The following is a 17213-nucleotide window of genomic DNA, read 5'->3' as shown; positions in this document are numbered from 1 at the left end:
TCAAACTTGTTGCCCAGGTGGATGGACAGGTTGAGGGCCTCCAGCTGATGGATGATGCCGTCGCCAGGCTTCAGCAGGCCACACCATCATTACGTTCCCATCCTGGATGGCACTGATCCACGCCTCTTCTTGTTCACCATCTCCTGCTCTAGCTAAAACCACAAGGAGACACAGAGTTCATTGCTTTGATATTTCTGAATCCAAACCATTAATTAATACAAAAATGTATAATAAAACTGCGAAACACAAATCACTATTAAGTCATTTGTTTGCACTGGGTAGTCTACAGATGAACATTAAGATATTCATGAAGGGAATTTGTGAGTACCATGCAGTGTCAAGGTATGACACAGGATAAAATAGCATTATAATCTGAGAAATTAACAGGAATAAACATTATGAAGACATAAGTAGACACAATGTAATGTTACTATGAGGACCACTCCTAGATGAAATTGCAAGATACTATCAAGACCATCAGTAATAATAGGTTTCTATTCTAGTAAATCTGTTCATATTCATTCCTGTCATTTTTTTCCTTCATTTTATGTATTTTGTTTACTGATTTTTAAATCATTTGTAGTCTCATTGTAAAGCACTTTGAGCTGCAAATAATGTATGAAAGAAGCTTTACAATTTAAGTTTATTATTGCAGTATTAAACTAAATTAACTTACATTCTACTACAAAATTCATACCATACTTCTTTACACATTTTACATCATATTTCAATCTGTTTCACATCTTTTCTTTGCTAAGTTTGTTTCAAATACACTAACCTTGAGGTTTCCCAATGTTTCTTTAGTGAAAGTGACAGACAGTAATTGTTGTCCGTAGTGGGAAGGTAACCTCACATTAAATCGGTGGAAATCCAAGCGCCCTGGTTATTCTTGAGGCTAAGAGGTTGGTAGGAGAGAACGGCAGTGAGGTCCACTGACTGCTGTTTGGGCCTACTGTGGTAATGTGCTCTTGGCTGAGTACACAGGTTAGAATGTCTCGCCACAAACCAAGTAACACATCTCTACTCTCCTGGGACAGGACTAATTAAAAAGCAACCATTTCAGTGTTCCACACATGGCAAGACCCAAACCAGGGAGTGGCCCCTGCCTTCCATACCAAGCCTCTAACATTATCATTGGAAATGCTCCCCAGTGGAAACGTTGCAGATGAGACGCTGTTAACAGGTAGCAGGAGTAATTAACATTCCCTGTGCAACAAGTTCAATGGTGAAGAAAAACAAGGAACAGCCAACAAGACAATATAAATCACAGTTAATTTAATTGATCATTTCAATTATGTGATAACTTCCGAAAAAAGATGAACTGAACAGTCTATGATTGACGCTGTTTATAGTATACAATATATTATAGGTCATCATTAGCACATAGCATGTGTAAACAGTGCAATAACAAACAGCCTTCAATGAGCTCAGGAGAGAACCAATCACTCAGAGCAGAGTGGTGAATAGAGGTAGGCAGAGAGAGATTCATTATTTGTCCAGGTATATATAGCTACAGAACAAGTCAGTAAAATACAAATATACATACAGTATATTAAAAACAAAAGATTGTCCACGTTTGCTGCACTGCCCACTGATGAAAAGCAAAAACGTGTTACTATACAATGCATTCTTTCCTAGTCCACCCAGATAACATGGGGGTCCACGGGGTCTCCACAGGTGCTGGCGTGCATCTGGATGAGGGACAGAGGGAACGTGAAGGAGCAGAGAGGGCAGGGCACCATGGACTCCTCTAGGCTGGCGAGAGAGAGAGGGAAGGGGTGTGGAACAGGGGTCACAATCCCCCCAGGGAGCTTCCTGGTCTCCACCTGCTGGCAGGAGGCAGCGTGGAGCGGCAGGTACTCTGCAGTAAAGAACACTGCAGCATAGAGAAAGAACAGACAACGGGTGTCAATACTACTGTTGATTGTAACAGTGAATCAATATACAGTATGTCATACAGTCCATGAAGAGACAGAATAAGAAACCAACATAAACACACCTCCGCATATTGGGCATGTGGTCTCAAGGTCACCAGTGTCCTGAGGCTCTGGAGATGAGTGAGGATGAGGGGCTGTGGCAGTGTGTTGTAGAGTAGCTATTGGCCTCTTACAGACTGCAGGTTTTCCATGCTTACTAGAGGTGGTGCTATTCAGCTGGTTCTGCCTGGGAGGGAGGTAAAGAACAGAGATTCATGCTGAGAGATACTTGTGAGATAGAAGTTGCTCCTATGTGCAGATCCAGGATAAACTTACCCTCCCAAAATGATCCATGGGGTGGAGTATAGAGGAATACCTGCTTTTGGAGTTCGGTTTTCTCTTCAGCTGTCTTTGAGAAGTATTTTCCTTGGAGCTGCGAACTGTGCTTAAACAAGCCATTGAAGCTGAAAAACATCACAACTTATCATTTGTCAAGTTTAGTGTTGCCAAAACAAAATTACCACGCAAATTGCAGGGTATTTCTGAGAGCTGAGGTGTTTACCTGTGTGAGGGTGTATATTTCCCATATTTCCAACTGGCTTGCCTTTGTTGTGTGTATGAGCCCCTGGCTTTCCCTGGTTGGGGATATGAGTAGTTGCATCTGGCTTGGCTGTGGGAGGGGAAGAGATTGCTGTATTCTGAGTGCCAGAGGATGATGTGTGACTGGGAGACAAGGAAGTGGAAGGAAGGGGAAGGGAACGCCTGGCAGCCTGGGACGCTGTGAGGACCATACGAGCTGTCCGGCTCAGAACCACACCCTCCCTGACAGCAGGGGGAGACAAACCAAGGTGTAAGTGATTTTCTGTAAAAGTATTTATTCATTCAATGCTGTCTAATCTGTTTGACAGTGCCTCATACAAAACTTTAAATTCCTCCACTTACCCTTTCGCTCCCCCAAAGAAGGTTCTCTGCACAGCAGGGCTCGACAGCCATTCTCTCACGCCTGATGCTGATTTGTCTGGGGTTGTCTGAATAGAGAGAAGGTCAAAGGAGAGTGAGAATACAAGCACACACTTCTGGCCTCTGATGTTTACCAATAATACATATCTCTTTTATATTCCCAAATTATAAACTGGGTTGTTCGAGCCCTGAATGCTGATTGGCTGACATACTACAGGTATGACAAAACATTTATTTTTACTGCTCTAATTACGTTGGTAACCCGTTTATAATAGCAATAAGGCACCTCAGGGGTTTGTGGTATATGGCTAATATACCACGGCTAGGGGCTGTGTCCAAGCACTCAGCGATGCGTCACGCATAAGAACAGCCTTTAGTTGTGGTATATTGGCCATTTATCACACCCCCTTGTGCCTTACTGCTTAAGAATACACACACTTACATTTTTCATAACAGTCCAAATCGATCACCATAGGGTCGTTCCATATGATTTCAATCACCTAAAATCAGATTTTCACAAATGTTGGAGCTTAAACCCTTACATCTGTAGTGTTTGTGTTGTGCCTGTTATTGGTTGAGACACAGTATACTCTTGAATACAGGGTAAAAGTAAAAAAGATAGAAATCATATGGAACAACCCCATAAGACAAATCTACAACTCTTATCTGGTTTAAATATAATTCAGTCATTTAGCAGATGCTTGTAACCAGAACAAAACATTTTTTGGGGGGGGAATAAGACAGATGTCTTATTTAACATACTACCGTTTCGCAAGATGGGCAGGGACTCTGCTGACCTAGCATCAGGGGGAAGCTGGCTTCACCATTGGGGTGCCAGGAAAGAGAAGCGCTTTGACTGGGCTGAGTGGGAGCTGACCACCCGTAGGGGGTGGGTGGACCAAGAGACCTGGGCCTGGTTTCCCAAAAGCATCTTAAGGCTAAGTTTATCGTTAGGACCTCCGTAGGAACAAGTGATGTATAAAAAGACGCTTCAAATGAAAATATAAACAGTAAGCTATAGACAGACTCGTGTTCAATCATTTCATTTATATTCTGCTACTTGTTGGCTACTGTCTGTAAGTCTCAATATATTTCATGTGTAGTCCAACATGTGGGCAACGATGTGACAAATTGGTGATTTAGTGCATTTTTATAGGGTAAGCATTAGAATAAGCCACCTCGATATTTGCAGCCGTAGGTGGTAATGTCTTTCTAGTAGCTGTTCCGTCGTCAAGTATTGTGAAATAATTATAATGTTAAGGTAAGATTTGAGTAGAGAAAGCTGACCCGAGAGCAGCACTCCCTTTCTTTTGATCATATCAGTACCAACACACACTCTAACAACGCACTTAGCGATCGTTCTCTCTGCATGGTGTTTTGGGAAACGCATGTTATATCTTTGGCCTTTGTAAGAAAGATGCAACAAGAACTACTGCTATCATGAAACCGGGCCCAGAGGTGTTCTCTGCGATTTACTGTACCGCTCTCTCTGAAGAGTTCACTGCCAAGCCCCAGGTATACACACACCTGACCCTGGTTCTCTTTGCAAGTCTGTGTGGAGCCCTCCTCGCTCTCCTCCAGGGGGCTGCGGATGCGCAGGAAGGACAGGCCAAACTGAGAGCGCTTGTTAAAAGGCTGGGTGCAGGTTACTCTCACCCGGTCCCAGCTGTCCTCTGCACCTTCTGACAGGAAATCACCTGGGGGGGGTCAATTGTTTTGTCTAAAGGAGGGTCACTAAAAAAGCATCTTCGGACACTGATTCTCAATCCCTTCATCTATATTAAATGACATATCAGTCCTACTATTGTCATAGGGCTGAGATCCATCCAGTATATCTGGTCTCACCTTTCTTGAACATTCTCACTCCTGTAAGCCCAGTGCCTTGTCGCGATTCTGCTGGACTCATCAGTGTTGCTGTTGGCAACAGGGTGATATAGGGCTGGTCCAGGGGCCAAGAGGACCGGCCGACATCAATCTGAATGAACGCAGATCCACAGTTCCCTACAAATTACACAGTAAGTTGGGAAACAGTCATTAAATTATATGGAACATCAAAACAAAACGATAACAGTGTCCCATTGTGCGTTTACTACAATACATAAACTTCATTGTCAATCTTGAGGAGCCTTACCCACATCGATGTATCCAAAGTATGAGGCTCGCTCCAGCTGCAGTTCTGCTCGGAGGACTCCACTTCGGTCTTGGGGGTTGCACAGCCACGACCTGCTGTCTCCACCCACAACACATAGGTTCTCCACACAGTTCTTGGGGTCCTGCACCATTTCAATACAATTAGCTAGGAGCTACATGTATAGCTACTGATGCAACCCATGTGACATGGCTACATACGCTGTCCAGTAGTTGAACCTTTCTCATCATGCCAAATGCATTTGGTTAATGCTAGCTGCCTAGATAATTTAACTACCTAACGTTATTGAGCTTCTAACTTTAGTTAGCTAGCTACTCATTGCTAGCTAGCCCTAGTCTACTTGCAGTAAGCTAAGTTAGTTGACAGTTAAATACATGAACTTACCTGTGACGTGAATGAAACGACGTGTTTAATTTTCACTGGGGCCATATTAATGTCAAATTAATTAGCTGTCTGTTTATGTAAAATCCAAGAGACCATCAGCTGAACCGTTTGTTACTCGTACTTTTTCCCCGCCACCAGAAAACAACCACTGCTGTGAGTGTTGCCAAACGGAAAAGGAACTCGCGTGCAGTGTTTATGGCCCTCCGGTTTTCCAACCCGGAAATGGCATGCGCTAGGAATTTACAACACTCCCCAAGATGGCTGGGGTGTTTGAGGTGGAGGTTGATGGTGTAGAACACGATCATGGACACCACGATGAACCAAATCAGGTTAGGGTGTTACCGTTGTAGAATCAGAAAGAAAAATAATTGCGTGAATTGTAAAGTGCGCACGTTGCTGCCAATATGGAATAGACGTGCCTCTTCCACCGGCGAGTAAGCGTCATACGGTGTTAGTTTTATCTAACATCACAGTTGTCTTCCCATTTTAGCCAGACAGGTAGGCTATCATTGAGTGCATTAGGAAACCAAGTATATATCCAATCATAGTGCAGTCAGCTAAGACAAATGTACAAGACCATCATTACGCCCTGTGTGGGTATAATTTGTGGAACGTTCCAACAGAAATTTGTTCCATAACCTAAGTAAATAACAAGGTTGCCAACAAACAACACATATAAAGTTGTATAGCGGCAGAATAAAGTACCGGGTAGGAGTGGGCTATTACATTAAGGTTTTCGCTCACCACGTTTAAAAATGTCTGTCCTCACTCTGGTAGCCCATGAACAAACATTAAGAATAAGCTACTTGGTGATTTGATGCTTATTCGTTAGCTAGATTAATTTATCATGCTCTGTATGCGTTGTTTGTTGGCGACCTTATACTTTACGAAGTATTCGGAACAGATTCCTGTTGTAACGTAACACGTTATACCCACCATCAGGCCCTTGCCTTGTACTGTACGTGGTAGTTAACGCTAGCTAGCTAGGTAGCCACAGATAGTTAAATGGATAATTCTGGTTTACCTGCCCCAAATTCGCTGCTTTTACTTGACAACCCTTTTTTGTCATATTAAGACAGCAATTGAGTCAATGATGTAGCAACGTTAGGGTTGTCACGAAACCAGTATCGCGATAGCATATTTTCCATGACGCATAAAGGAATACACAAAGCAGACCAAACTCTTTGGTCCTTTAAAAAAACACTTCTGTATGTCAAATATTGTGTGTTATAGTTTGGAAAATAAACATGTGATTCTGGGTGACACACAAGGCTGCTTGTTTCCAACATTAAGACTGCTTTCCTCAGGAAATGTAGTAGTTTGTTTCATGGCCAAGATACCGCTGAGTATTGCATACTAGTATCTTGACAACCCTATTTTAGCTAGCACTCATTAGATGGCATGTCATACAATGTGGCAGACTCGAGCTCTCTAATCAATGCTTTGTACCAAAGGCCAATTTCTTTCACCATTTAGCACTAATGGACAGAAACTGTGCATGTTCTCTTTGTTGGACAGCAGTGTTCATTTCTTTTAGTGTTCACGTCTGTCCACTATCAACAGCCTCCCAATTCACATAATCACTGATTAGATTACAGACAGTTTTGATAACATGGCCATTTTTTTTTATGCATGCCACCATTGTATTTAGTAGATGAATTGTGCCAGTTTATTTACAAGGTTCTAAATGAATGTATGTTCATGTATGTAGAACATTACTAATGGAGTTAGAAGCCTTTGGAACTGTCGTGATTGTCTGGCTTGTTCTCACTTCAGGTCGACCTATCCCATCTGTCACCGGAGGAGAAGTGGAGGTCAGTCTCAAAACACAATTATTCATTCTGGCTGAAAATTAGATTTGTGTCACACTTTAAATCACAAAAGTCAAGTGAAGTTAAACATGATAAACTAAGGGCTCTAAAGTATATCAACAATGTTTCCTTTCAATGAAAACTGGTAATGTGTTACAAATATGTCAATTTATAAGAATCTATCCAGATACCCTGGCCTGAGCAGTAGGTTGATTGTTGTGTGTGTGTCCATACTGTAGGTTGGAGCATGCCAGGATGCATGTGAAACACAAGGGCCATGAGGCCATGCACGCTGAGATGGTGCTTATCCTCATTGTCACCCTGGTCATCGCCCAGCTGGTCCTTGTGCAATGGAAACAGAGGCACCCCAAGTCCTACAATGTAAAATAATCTCACTCTCTCTCTCACACCCACACACATACACACTGCACAGTCATGCTCACGCAGACACAAACACATGCTCTCTTATGGGCAGAAAGAGGGAATAGACAGCAAGCCTGCAGGCAAATCATACAAATCTCACTTCACATACTGTATAGACAAACTGTCCACAGACCAGTTCCTTCCACTGTACACAGTCTGGTTCTCAGTGTTATTCAGTCTCAAATTTACCCAAGTGTGTCTGTACTTTAAAATGTGTGTTCTTTTTTATTTTTGTAGCTGGTGACTCTGTTCCAGATGTGGGTGGTTCCTCTGTACTTCACCACCAAGCTTCACTGGTGGAGGTTTCTGGTCACGTGGTTCATCTTCTCTGTGGTCACTGCATACGTTACCTACCGGGCCACACGCAAGCACCTGGAGTGTACCACGCCTAGGTAAGGCCCCATACACAAGCCCAGGTAGTGTCTACACACATCCGTATAACACCACATATGAGGCGGCAGAGCCTAGTGGTTAGGAGTGTTGGGCCAGTAATCAAAAGGTAGCTGATTCAAAACCCTGAGCCGACAAGGTGAAAATGGTGTCCATGTGCCCTTAAGCAAGGCACTTAACCCTAATTGGTCCAGGGTTGCCGTCCAATAATGGCTGATACCTTGCTCTGACCCACTCTTCGAGGGTGTGTCAGGGGGAGTGGAATATGCAAAAAAAAAAAACATTTGCACTTGTACATGTGTGATATGGGAGAAATGTAAGCACCCACCTAATTATTTTATACCGAATGCCTAGGTGATGCATGATAGAATAGTCATGGTAAGAGGGCCACCAATCCCAAGCCTCAAATCTAACCTGCCATGCAGCCAGTGCTGCTCTAGGCAAAATACTGATCTATGTTTCTTCACATTACCTCTGCCAGTTAGCTGAAATATGTCTGAATGTTCCCTTGTATTTCTGTGGACAGGCTGGTCTACAAATGGTTCCTCCTCCTCTACAAGATCAGCTATGCCACAGGGATAGTGGGCTACACTGTCGTCATGTTTACACTGTTTGGCATCAACTTGATATTTAGGTATGTTCTGGTTATTTCTAGGCACAATTGTGTATTTATGGACAGTACCAGTGGTTTACAAGGATTGTGCTTGTGTAGTTAGTAACTTTCTCTCAAAAACCTTCAAATAAGTTTAGATTTTAAGAGGAGGTGCCAGAGCTTTCTTTGATAAGTAGTAACATGTTGATCATGCTAATAGTATTGATGATGCTTTTGGTTGACTTTGTTTCCAGAATAAAGCCAGAGGACGCAATGGATTTTGGTGTGTCCTTACTGTTCTATGGTCTGTACTATGGCGTCCTGGGTAGGGACTTTGCTGAAATGTGTGCAGACGTCATGGCATCGACAGTGGGGGTGAGTATACAAGTTCTCGTTTTTTTTTGTTTTTGTCAAGGCTGTGTATCTGTCCAGCCACGTTATATTGTGTCCCTGACTTCTCTAGTTCTACAGCGCGTCTGGAATGCCCACCAAGCACCTCTCAGATAGTATCTGCGCTGTGTGTGGCCAGCCCATACTGGTTGATGTCAGCGACGAGGGAATCATCGAGAACACATACAGACTATCCTGCAGCCATGTGTATTCTTTTTCTTCTAAGAAAAATGCTCTAGATAAATATGAACATATTTGACCTAATTTGAATAACACACAGGAGCATGATGTGGTAGAACTGATTTGTCTGTTGCATAAAAGCCGTAACTGGCAGTCAGTCAGTCGTGGAAAACAGGTGGTTTACGCACACAAACACCAAAGGGAAATTGACCAAACATGAACTTTATCTCTGACATGTGACTGTTGTTCGCATGACTCAATAACACTATACCATGAGCCCGTCTCACTTCCTGTTTCTGTAAATAATGTTGCCCTATGTCATCTCCTGTATTGACTGCCTGTACTAGACTTCCATGAGGTGTAATGTCACATGTTTCATGGCATTTGTGTTAACTATGTTCACATTTGGAGGACATCAGATTTGAATAGCTTACTGGTGATGTTGCTGATATGTTTATTACAGTGTGCCACAGGGAAGTAGGAAGAAACTTTCCAGTATGCCCTTACGCTATGCCTACAGCATTTGACCCAATTTCACCTGTTTCATATTTGGCCTCATTTTGTAGTTATTCTAATGTTTTTAGGGTTGAATACATGATTTCCGTATTTTGAAAGTTCTATATCTTAACTTGATTGCTGACAAGCAAAACATTTTGGGACTATGTCAACAATGGGCTACTGAAACAAATACCAAAATATTTTTTTGGGGTGGAATTTTCCCTTAACTCTCTCTGCCTCAGATTCCATGAATTCTGCATACGAGGATGGTGCATCGTGGGAAAGAAGCAGATATGCCCGTACTGCAAAGAGAAGGTGGACCTGAAAAGGATGTTCAGTAACCCGTATCCTTTACTCTTCTGCTCTCATATGACATGTTTGTGTGTTTTTAAAATGTAGTTTTCACTTTTATTTATATAGGTAAGTCAATTAAGAACAAATTCTTATTTACAATGATGACCTGTCAGGGAGCGAGCACAGCACATATAACACACAGGTTAAGTAATATCCTACAAACAGTCAAAAATACACAATGCACATCCAGTAAAACATTCAGTAATAGGCAGCATTTAAGAGGCAGGGGGAAAGCGCATGCAGTTATCAGTTAAAATCTGTGTGCTTGTCTATTTAATATTCTCATCTCTTGTAGTGTGTCTTAGTGTGTGACTTTTTTTGTGTTGTGTGTCTTTAAGATTCAGATGGTCTCACTCAAAGTGGCCCTTTGTCACTCATTGTTTCACCCACTCTCCCTCTGTTTGTCAGCATGACTGGAATTCGCACAGTCCAAAGCACATAAGATGGCAAATGTTGAGGCCGGGTTATTTTGCTTGGCTGTGATGGGAATAGGTTGTTTCCTGAAAATGCTTCAGAATTGGAGCATTTATACAGTGATGTTGTTCATGGGACTTTTGAGCCACATTGATATGTAAACACAAACTGGAACAGGATATTATGGGAAGGGACCTCGGGTGAAGTCCTCTGAAAACAAGGTTAGCCATTGTCTGATAGTTGTGGCTTTGTCTTCATGGATACCTTTCATAAAGTAGTTCCAGTTCCTATTTTGCTGCTGTAAAAACTCAACAGCTGTCTGCTATTTCTGATTTAGGGGAAAGGGTTTCCATTGCAACCACTCAATACACAAATCCTTTCTTGACCAACAGAGCATACATACCGCATTTAATTTCACACAATTTCTACTAAATAACACCCTAGAGCAGGGGTTCTAAAACTTTTTCAGCCTGGGACCCAAATGAGAAATTCTGTGTTTTCCTGTGTCCCAAGCCACGGGGATGCCTGTGGGGTCAATGTTGAGGCAGGGTTATTTTTGCTTGGCTGTGATGGGAATAGGTTGTTTCCTGTAAATGCTTCAGAATTGGTGCATTTACACAGTGATGTTGTCCATGGGACTTTTGAGCTACATTGATATATGATCAGGGCCCCTGGGTACGTGCCCGGTTGGTATTCGGCCATGATTAGTACAAGTTTAGTTAGTCTAGCCAGCTAATTTACCAATCTAAAAATTGTTGAGTTACTGACATAGCAAGAGAGAAACTGCTGAAGCACAACCAAATTGTGAAATTGCACCTTGTGTATTCAACTGTTCTAACTCTTAACAGTAAGTTGAGACCCTGACTGAGTCCCCCACCCCCCCCAATTAATTTTAATTTTTATATATCAATAGGTTTTTTCTTTGACCTGTCGCGGCCCACCATTTAGCATGTCCACGACTATACTTTAAGAAAGGCTGCCCTAGAGCAGAGTTGTTAATTGATGTTAAGAAATGGTTCATCATATCCAGTGCATTCGGGAAGTATTCAGACCCTTTGACTTTTTCATGACCCTTTACTCAGTACTTTCTTGAAGCACCTTTTGGCAGCGATTACAGCCTCGAGTGTCCTTGGGTATGACGCTATAAGCTTGGCACACCTGTAATAGAGAAGTTTCTCCCATTCTTCTCTGCAGATCCTCTCAAGCTCTGTCAGGTTGGATGGTGTCTCTCCAGGTCTCTCCAGTGCTGTTCGATCGGTTTCAAGTCCAGGCTCTGGTTGGGACATTCAGGGACTTGTCCCGAAGCCACTCCTGCATTGTCTTGGCTGTGTGCTTAGGGTCTTTGTCCTGTTGGAGGGTGAAACTTCTCAGTCTGAGAACCTGCTCCAGAGCGCTCAGGACTTCATCAAGGATCTCTGTACTTTGCTCCGTTCATCTTTCCCTCGATCCTTACTAGTCTCCCAGTCACTGCCACTGAAAAACATCCCCCCAGCATGATGCTGCCTCTACCATGCTTCACCATAGGGATGGTGCCAGGTTTCCTCCAGATGTGACACTTGGCGTTCAGGCCAAAGAGTTCAATCTTGGTTTCATCAGACCAGAGAATCTTGTTTCTCATGTTCTGAGTCCTTTCGGTGCCTTTTGGCAAACTCCAAGTGGGCTGTCGTCCCTTTTACTCAGGAGTGGCTTCTGTCTGGCCACTCAACCATAAATGCCTGATTGGTGGAGTGCTGCAGAGATGGTTGTCCTTCTGAAAGGTTCTCCCATCTCCACAGAGGAACTCTAGAGCTATGTCAGAGTGACCATCAGGTTGTTAGTCACCTCCCTGACCAAGGCCATTCTCCCCCGATTGCTCAGAGTGGCCGGGCGCCCAACTCTAGGAAGAGTCTTGGTGATTCCAAACTTCTTCCATTTTAAGAATGATGGAGGCCACTGTGTTCTTGGGGTCCTTCGATGCTGTAGACATTTTTTGGTGCCCTTCTCCAGATCTGTGCCTTGACACAATCCTGTCTCGAAGCTGTACAGACAGTTCCTTTGACCTCATGGCTTGGTTTTTGCTCTGACATTCACTGTAAACTGTGGGACCTTATATAGACAGGTGTGTGCCTTTCCAAATCATGTACAATCAATTGAATTTACCACAGGTCGACTCCAATTAAGTTGTAGAAACATGTCAAGGATGATCAGTGGAAACAGGATGCACCTGAGCTCAATTTCGAGTCTCATAGCTAAGGGTCTAAATACTTACGCAAATAAGGTGTTTCATTTTTTAATTTGGAATGCATTTGCAAAAAAATACAAATAATCTATTTTCACCGTGTCATTATGGGGTATTGTGTGTGTATATTGATGAGGACAAATGTATTTAATCCATTTTAGAATAAGGCTGTAATTTATCAAAATGTGGAAAAGGGGAAGAGGTCTGAGTACTTTCTGAATGCACTGTATGTATTGGGAAGATGTTATCCATTCCCCAATATCCAGCCTGATTCTAGTAGTGTCCTGAAGGATCTATAATAATCAAATTGTCACAGGCTGGATGTGTTTTATTACAACTCTAAATGAATTGCTTAGTTAAGGTTTGGTTGGGTCAGATTGGTTGGAATCAGGGGTGGGGTAGTCACTTAATTATCTGCCTCCTTGACCCATCATCTGAAGCTGGGAGAGGCCACATGTCATGTATGGACAACTCCTGGACTGGCTCCGCTACCTTGTCGCTTGGCAACCAGTAATCATTGGACTTGTGCAAGGCATCAACTACATCCTGGGGCTGGAGTGACCTGGGAGAGTGGGGAAGGACACACAAGCCATATGGAGATGGTAGATAATGCACTGGCCTGACTAGGAGGCCTCACCATGGACTTATAAGAACATCTATTATAAACTGTGTCTGTACATGTACTATTTGTATATATGTATAGGCACGTAGTATCTGTATTTTAGATGTTTTAGAATTTGACTAGTACCCTGGGTTTGGATATCCTTTTATTGTATTTTTGTTTAGTCAATCAAAACGTTTTAAACAAATGCAGTGTACATTTCATTGCTTAGTAAAATGGTCCTCAGTTTTTTGGAGATGCTTTTCAAAAGTAATTTGTCTTAACTTTTGCTTTCTATGGTAATGAGTGGCTGACACGGCCCAGATACGTGAGGGGAGCGTTGTAGAATGCCAGTCTTCGTTTTGTGTGTTAAATCTGTACCTTTTGTTAGTGGAGGTCCTGGTTGAATGTGGCTGCTGGGGTGAGGGTTTCTAGTCTCTCAGGAGCACTGGGCTCAAGACAGTGTGTCCTATCCTACTACAGACTTCATCTCTTTAAGAGGGGAACTACAATATGTCCCCCTCACGCCTCCCTCAGACGGCTGCTCGTGTCTGTGTTCAGCCCAGATGACTCTCAAGGAATAGGTACCGTAAAAGAATATGCAAAAAGGTGAATATAATTTGATCATTTTGGTTGTCTATTTACTTTTTTGGCATGTTTTTGTTCTTTTGATTGTCTGTTATTAAATGTGACACAGTCAAGATCAGGTGTAGACATTACTTAATTCAGACCAGATCCACTAGTATAGACCCTTCATGACCTGGGGGATTTTGTGTATCATTTCCAGAATATTATACTTCCTGTTCCGTTAAGATGCAGTATAGTTCTCGTCATATGAAGAAACATACCAGACTGATGCCAGTCAGGCCACCCTGGACTAGGATTGAGTGTGGCCATTGAAATATGACGTTCTTCTTTTAGACTGCTCTTGTGAAGAATACAGGTAAGCAGTGAAAGTATGTGTATTTCATCACAATATTTCACATTTCTTATGATTCATATCCATGTGTTAAATGAGTCGCACTTAAGTCATATGGTAGAGGGTATATTACACTTGAGAAATGTGACCTGCATATATCAAAGTAACATTTGAGGTCAAAATGTCTAACTAATTTAATCTTGATTGTGTCTAACATAAATATGCTAAATAACTTGATAGGGAATTTCCTTGTGTGTTGTTGGTCAGCGTGGGTGAGTTAAGAGGAAGTAACTGTGCATATATAGTAAGTAAATGAGACGGTGTTGTTACAACTAGCTTTGTTGACCAACTCGCACAGTAATCGGACAGAAGCAAGTATGCCGTTGACGATTCTTCTCCTAGGTAAGAGATCCTCTAACATTCTCACACACACGTTCACTGATGTATGTGGATGTTTCTGCTGCATATGTATTTACATTTCTGTGTGTATGTGCCTGTGTTACGCAATGGCTGAGGGTGTGCTCCATCTCTTCTACAGCCTTCATGGGGTTTTTTGGGGTCCTGCGCTCAGAGGCCACTGCAGGTGTGTGTGTGTCCGTCTATCTTCCTGCATACAAAATGTTTTTATGTTTCAAAGTGTCTCTAACTTCAGTTGATATTGTCCAGATTCCACAGAGGTGCCGTCTCCCAGAATCCTCCAACCCCATAGGTCCAAAATAAGAGCTGTTCCAGGTAAAGAATTCTGTCATCTCAGTTTATTTTTATTTTTTGAGTGGCCTATCAATCATGGATACTCTTGAGTGTTTGAACTCAAAGATTACCTGGTCTTTACCTCCAGTGTTGCTGGGTGTGCGGTCAGATAATTATATTCCGGTGTTGGTTAGGAACCACCGTTTTTAACAAACAGGATGTGTTTGTCATACACAGGAGAGCCGTTGATTATTGAATGTAAAGCAGACCCAGGCCTTCCTGATGACTTTACCCATGTCTACTGGCTGGTCAACAGAACCTTCCCAGAGGTAGCCTTCACTGATGGCAGAGTATCAGAAACAGAGGAGTAAGTACTGGGGGTTGTCTTCACATACTTTATTGGAAGCTTTTGAAATCCACACTAAACCATGTCCCTTAATTTCTTCTCTTTTAACGATGCTGTTAATACTGTACTGCTGTTTTTATATTTGAACCACACATGTAGAGTAGGCAAAGTCCACAGTGTGAGTTCTGTTGAGATGTTATACTGTGGCGGGATAGTTGGCTAAGAGTTGTAAATGTGGTGGTTTCAGATCAGCATCAGAGGACGGCAGGGTGATCCAGAGGAGTCTGGTGTTAAAGAATGTGACTGCAGAGGATTTTAAGTCCACTTTCACCTGTGTAATAAGTAGCCTAGCTGGGCTTGACCGAAGGACTGTCACACTGATGCCAAATCACAAGGCTAGTTTTCCCTCACTACCTCACGTCCTCTCCCTTCGTCCTTCACTCACTCCCAACTCAAAACACCAGGGGAAACCGAGAAAGGAATTTAAGAAGAAACCTAGAAAAAAGGATCAGGGGAAAAAAACAAAACCACGCTAGCAAGAAATTAGGTTAGATGGATTGTCTTAGTCCAGTACTTAACCCTTGTGTGGGTTAATGATACAATGTAAATATTTTTTTCAACCTGTTCTTGGCACATTTTCTATGAACAACATGTAAAATAACACTTTCATTGAGTGCACACTGCACATTTATATTACATATGTGGTGTTCGATTCACTGGACCCGAGGGTAATAAAAGTGCCTGTCTCCCTGCCTGTCTCCCACTCTTTACCCTTTGTAGTGTGTGAAACGACACAATGTCTTGTGGGAACTTCCACAATGTTATTTCAATACATTGTAAAAAATGCAGTTTTTACCCACACTACCCCAGCCAGGTGCAAGTTGGGGGAGGAACACAACCAATAATTAGCTTTATATGTGTGGCTCCTTACCACAATCAAACATTATGGATAAAAATCATCTCTGCTCAAAGGCCCTTAGAAACATTTTTTGCAGAGAGAGAAGCTAGTGTGGACAGTGCATCTTCAACTTTAGAAGATGAAGAATTTTCAGAATATCATGTCACTGTCAATTCGGAGTCTGACGGTGAGTTGGAAGAAATGGATGAGATTGACCCTTAGCCAGCCCGTCAGCAGCCAGGACCAGCCTGTCAGCAACCAGCTCATCAGCAGCCTGCAGGAGGAGAAATGTGGTTGTAAAAAAATTGTGAAGTTGAATAGTCTTGCCCAAGGAATGAGCGACCCAGCATGGCTGCCAGTGTGATAAGGATGCAACCAGGGCCAACGCGAATGGCGGTTACTCATGTGCAGTGGCGACAGGGTAGGTTAGGCAGAGCCCCACCTGTTTTGAGCCACACATTTTAAGCAAAAAAAAGTCATCAGTTTGCACACAATGTACAAAATATATAGAATTGAGTAAATAAAGCTGCATACAAACAAGGTCTCCTTTTTTAACGTTTTTTATTTAGTAGGGCAGCTCCAAAATGCAGGAGTTTCAGGCTAGCTCAAGCTTTCTGTGTTGGTGGGGCAAGCCAGCAGAAAATATGGAGAGCGCTGTGCCGTGATTGGTCAGTGTTCTGTCACTCATGGGGACACTACGTCACTGCCAAGTCTAAGGGTAGAGCTAGAAAATTCAAGCCCCTTGGGTGCTGCCATAGAGTTACGTTAGAAGTGAAGGCTCAAGTTCATTGGCCACAGATAAAATGACGTCAAATCACGTTATATCTTTGATTGGACTGATCATGTCAACATCATACTTTCAAAATCTTAGCTAGCAGTCATCATGAATCAAGTTGACAATCTACTGGCAAATCCTTTCTAATCTGTGTCATATGAAGAGAAATAACGAAGAGAATAGATATAGATAAAACCTATCCGTGCTCATTGGACATAAACATTACAACAAGTTGGAAATCGCAAATTAGACAATGAGTGGTTTGGAAGGAATCAGTGGCTAACTGGAAGCATTGCAATGCAATC

General features: G+C 42.5%; 2 protein-coding genes across 16 annotated transcripts; one reads left to right on the top strand and one right to left on the bottom strand.

Moving 5' to 3' along the window:
• Positions 1–1253: 1253 nt before the first annotated feature.
• On the bottom strand, positions 1254–5564 carry zgc:110224 (uncharacterized protein LOC550335 homolog). 2 transcript variants are annotated; one of them, XM_021618227.2, is made up of 9 exons: positions 5410–5564; positions 5008–5149; positions 4722–4877; positions 4404–4573; positions 2859–2944; positions 2479–2738; positions 2293–2380; positions 2000–2163; positions 1254–1876 (listed from the first exon to the last, which is right to left on the bottom strand). In XM_021618227.2, exons 1-9 carry the CDS (start codon positions 5452–5454, stop codon positions 1635–1637), a joined length of 1353 nt encoding a protein of 450 aa, XP_021473902.2. In that variant the 5' UTR covers positions 5455–5564; the 3' UTR covers positions 1254–1634. The 2 variants fall into 2 exon arrangements, with proteins under 2 accessions (XP_021473902.2, XP_036846040.1); XM_036990145.1 differs by lacking the exon at positions 5410–5564 and having other exon boundaries at positions 5012–5146.
• A 38-nt stretch (positions 5565–5602) lies between these two features.
• LOC110533740 (RING finger protein 121) lies at positions 5603–16671 on the top strand. 14 transcript variants are annotated; one of them, XM_036990158.1, is made up of 16 exons: positions 5603–5738; positions 7186–7223; positions 7460–7601; positions 7881–8035; positions 8560–8667; positions 8880–9000; positions 9089–9222; positions 9936–10037; positions 13120–13281; positions 13764–13889; positions 14068–14223; positions 14558–14601; positions 14738–14782; positions 14866–14931; positions 15127–15256; positions 15483–16671. In XM_036990158.1, exons 1-9 carry the CDS (start codon positions 5667–5669, stop codon positions 13238–13240), a joined length of 993 nt encoding a protein of 330 aa, XP_036846053.1. In that variant the 5' UTR covers positions 5603–5666; the 3' UTR covers positions 13241–13281; positions 13764–13889; positions 14068–14223; positions 14558–14601; positions 14738–14782; positions 14866–14931; positions 15127–15256; positions 15483–16671. The 14 variants fall into 14 exon arrangements, with proteins under 14 accessions (XP_036846053.1, XP_036846050.1, XP_036846052.1 ...); XM_036990155.1 differs by having other exon boundaries at positions 13120–13889; positions 14094–14223; positions 14536–14601; XM_036990157.1 differs by having other exon boundaries at positions 13120–13889.
• The last annotated feature ends 542 nt before the right edge of the window (positions 16672–17213 follow it).

The sequence above is a fragment of the Oncorhynchus mykiss genome, chromosome 10 (assembly GCF_013265735.2).
Source record: "Oncorhynchus mykiss isolate Arlee chromosome 10, USDA_OmykA_1.1, whole genome shotgun sequence".
Lineage (NCBI taxonomy): Eukaryota > Metazoa > Chordata > Actinopteri > Salmoniformes > Salmonidae > Oncorhynchus > Oncorhynchus mykiss.
Note: the sequence above shows the minus strand (reverse complement) of the source record. Positions and strands in the feature narration are given on the sequence as shown.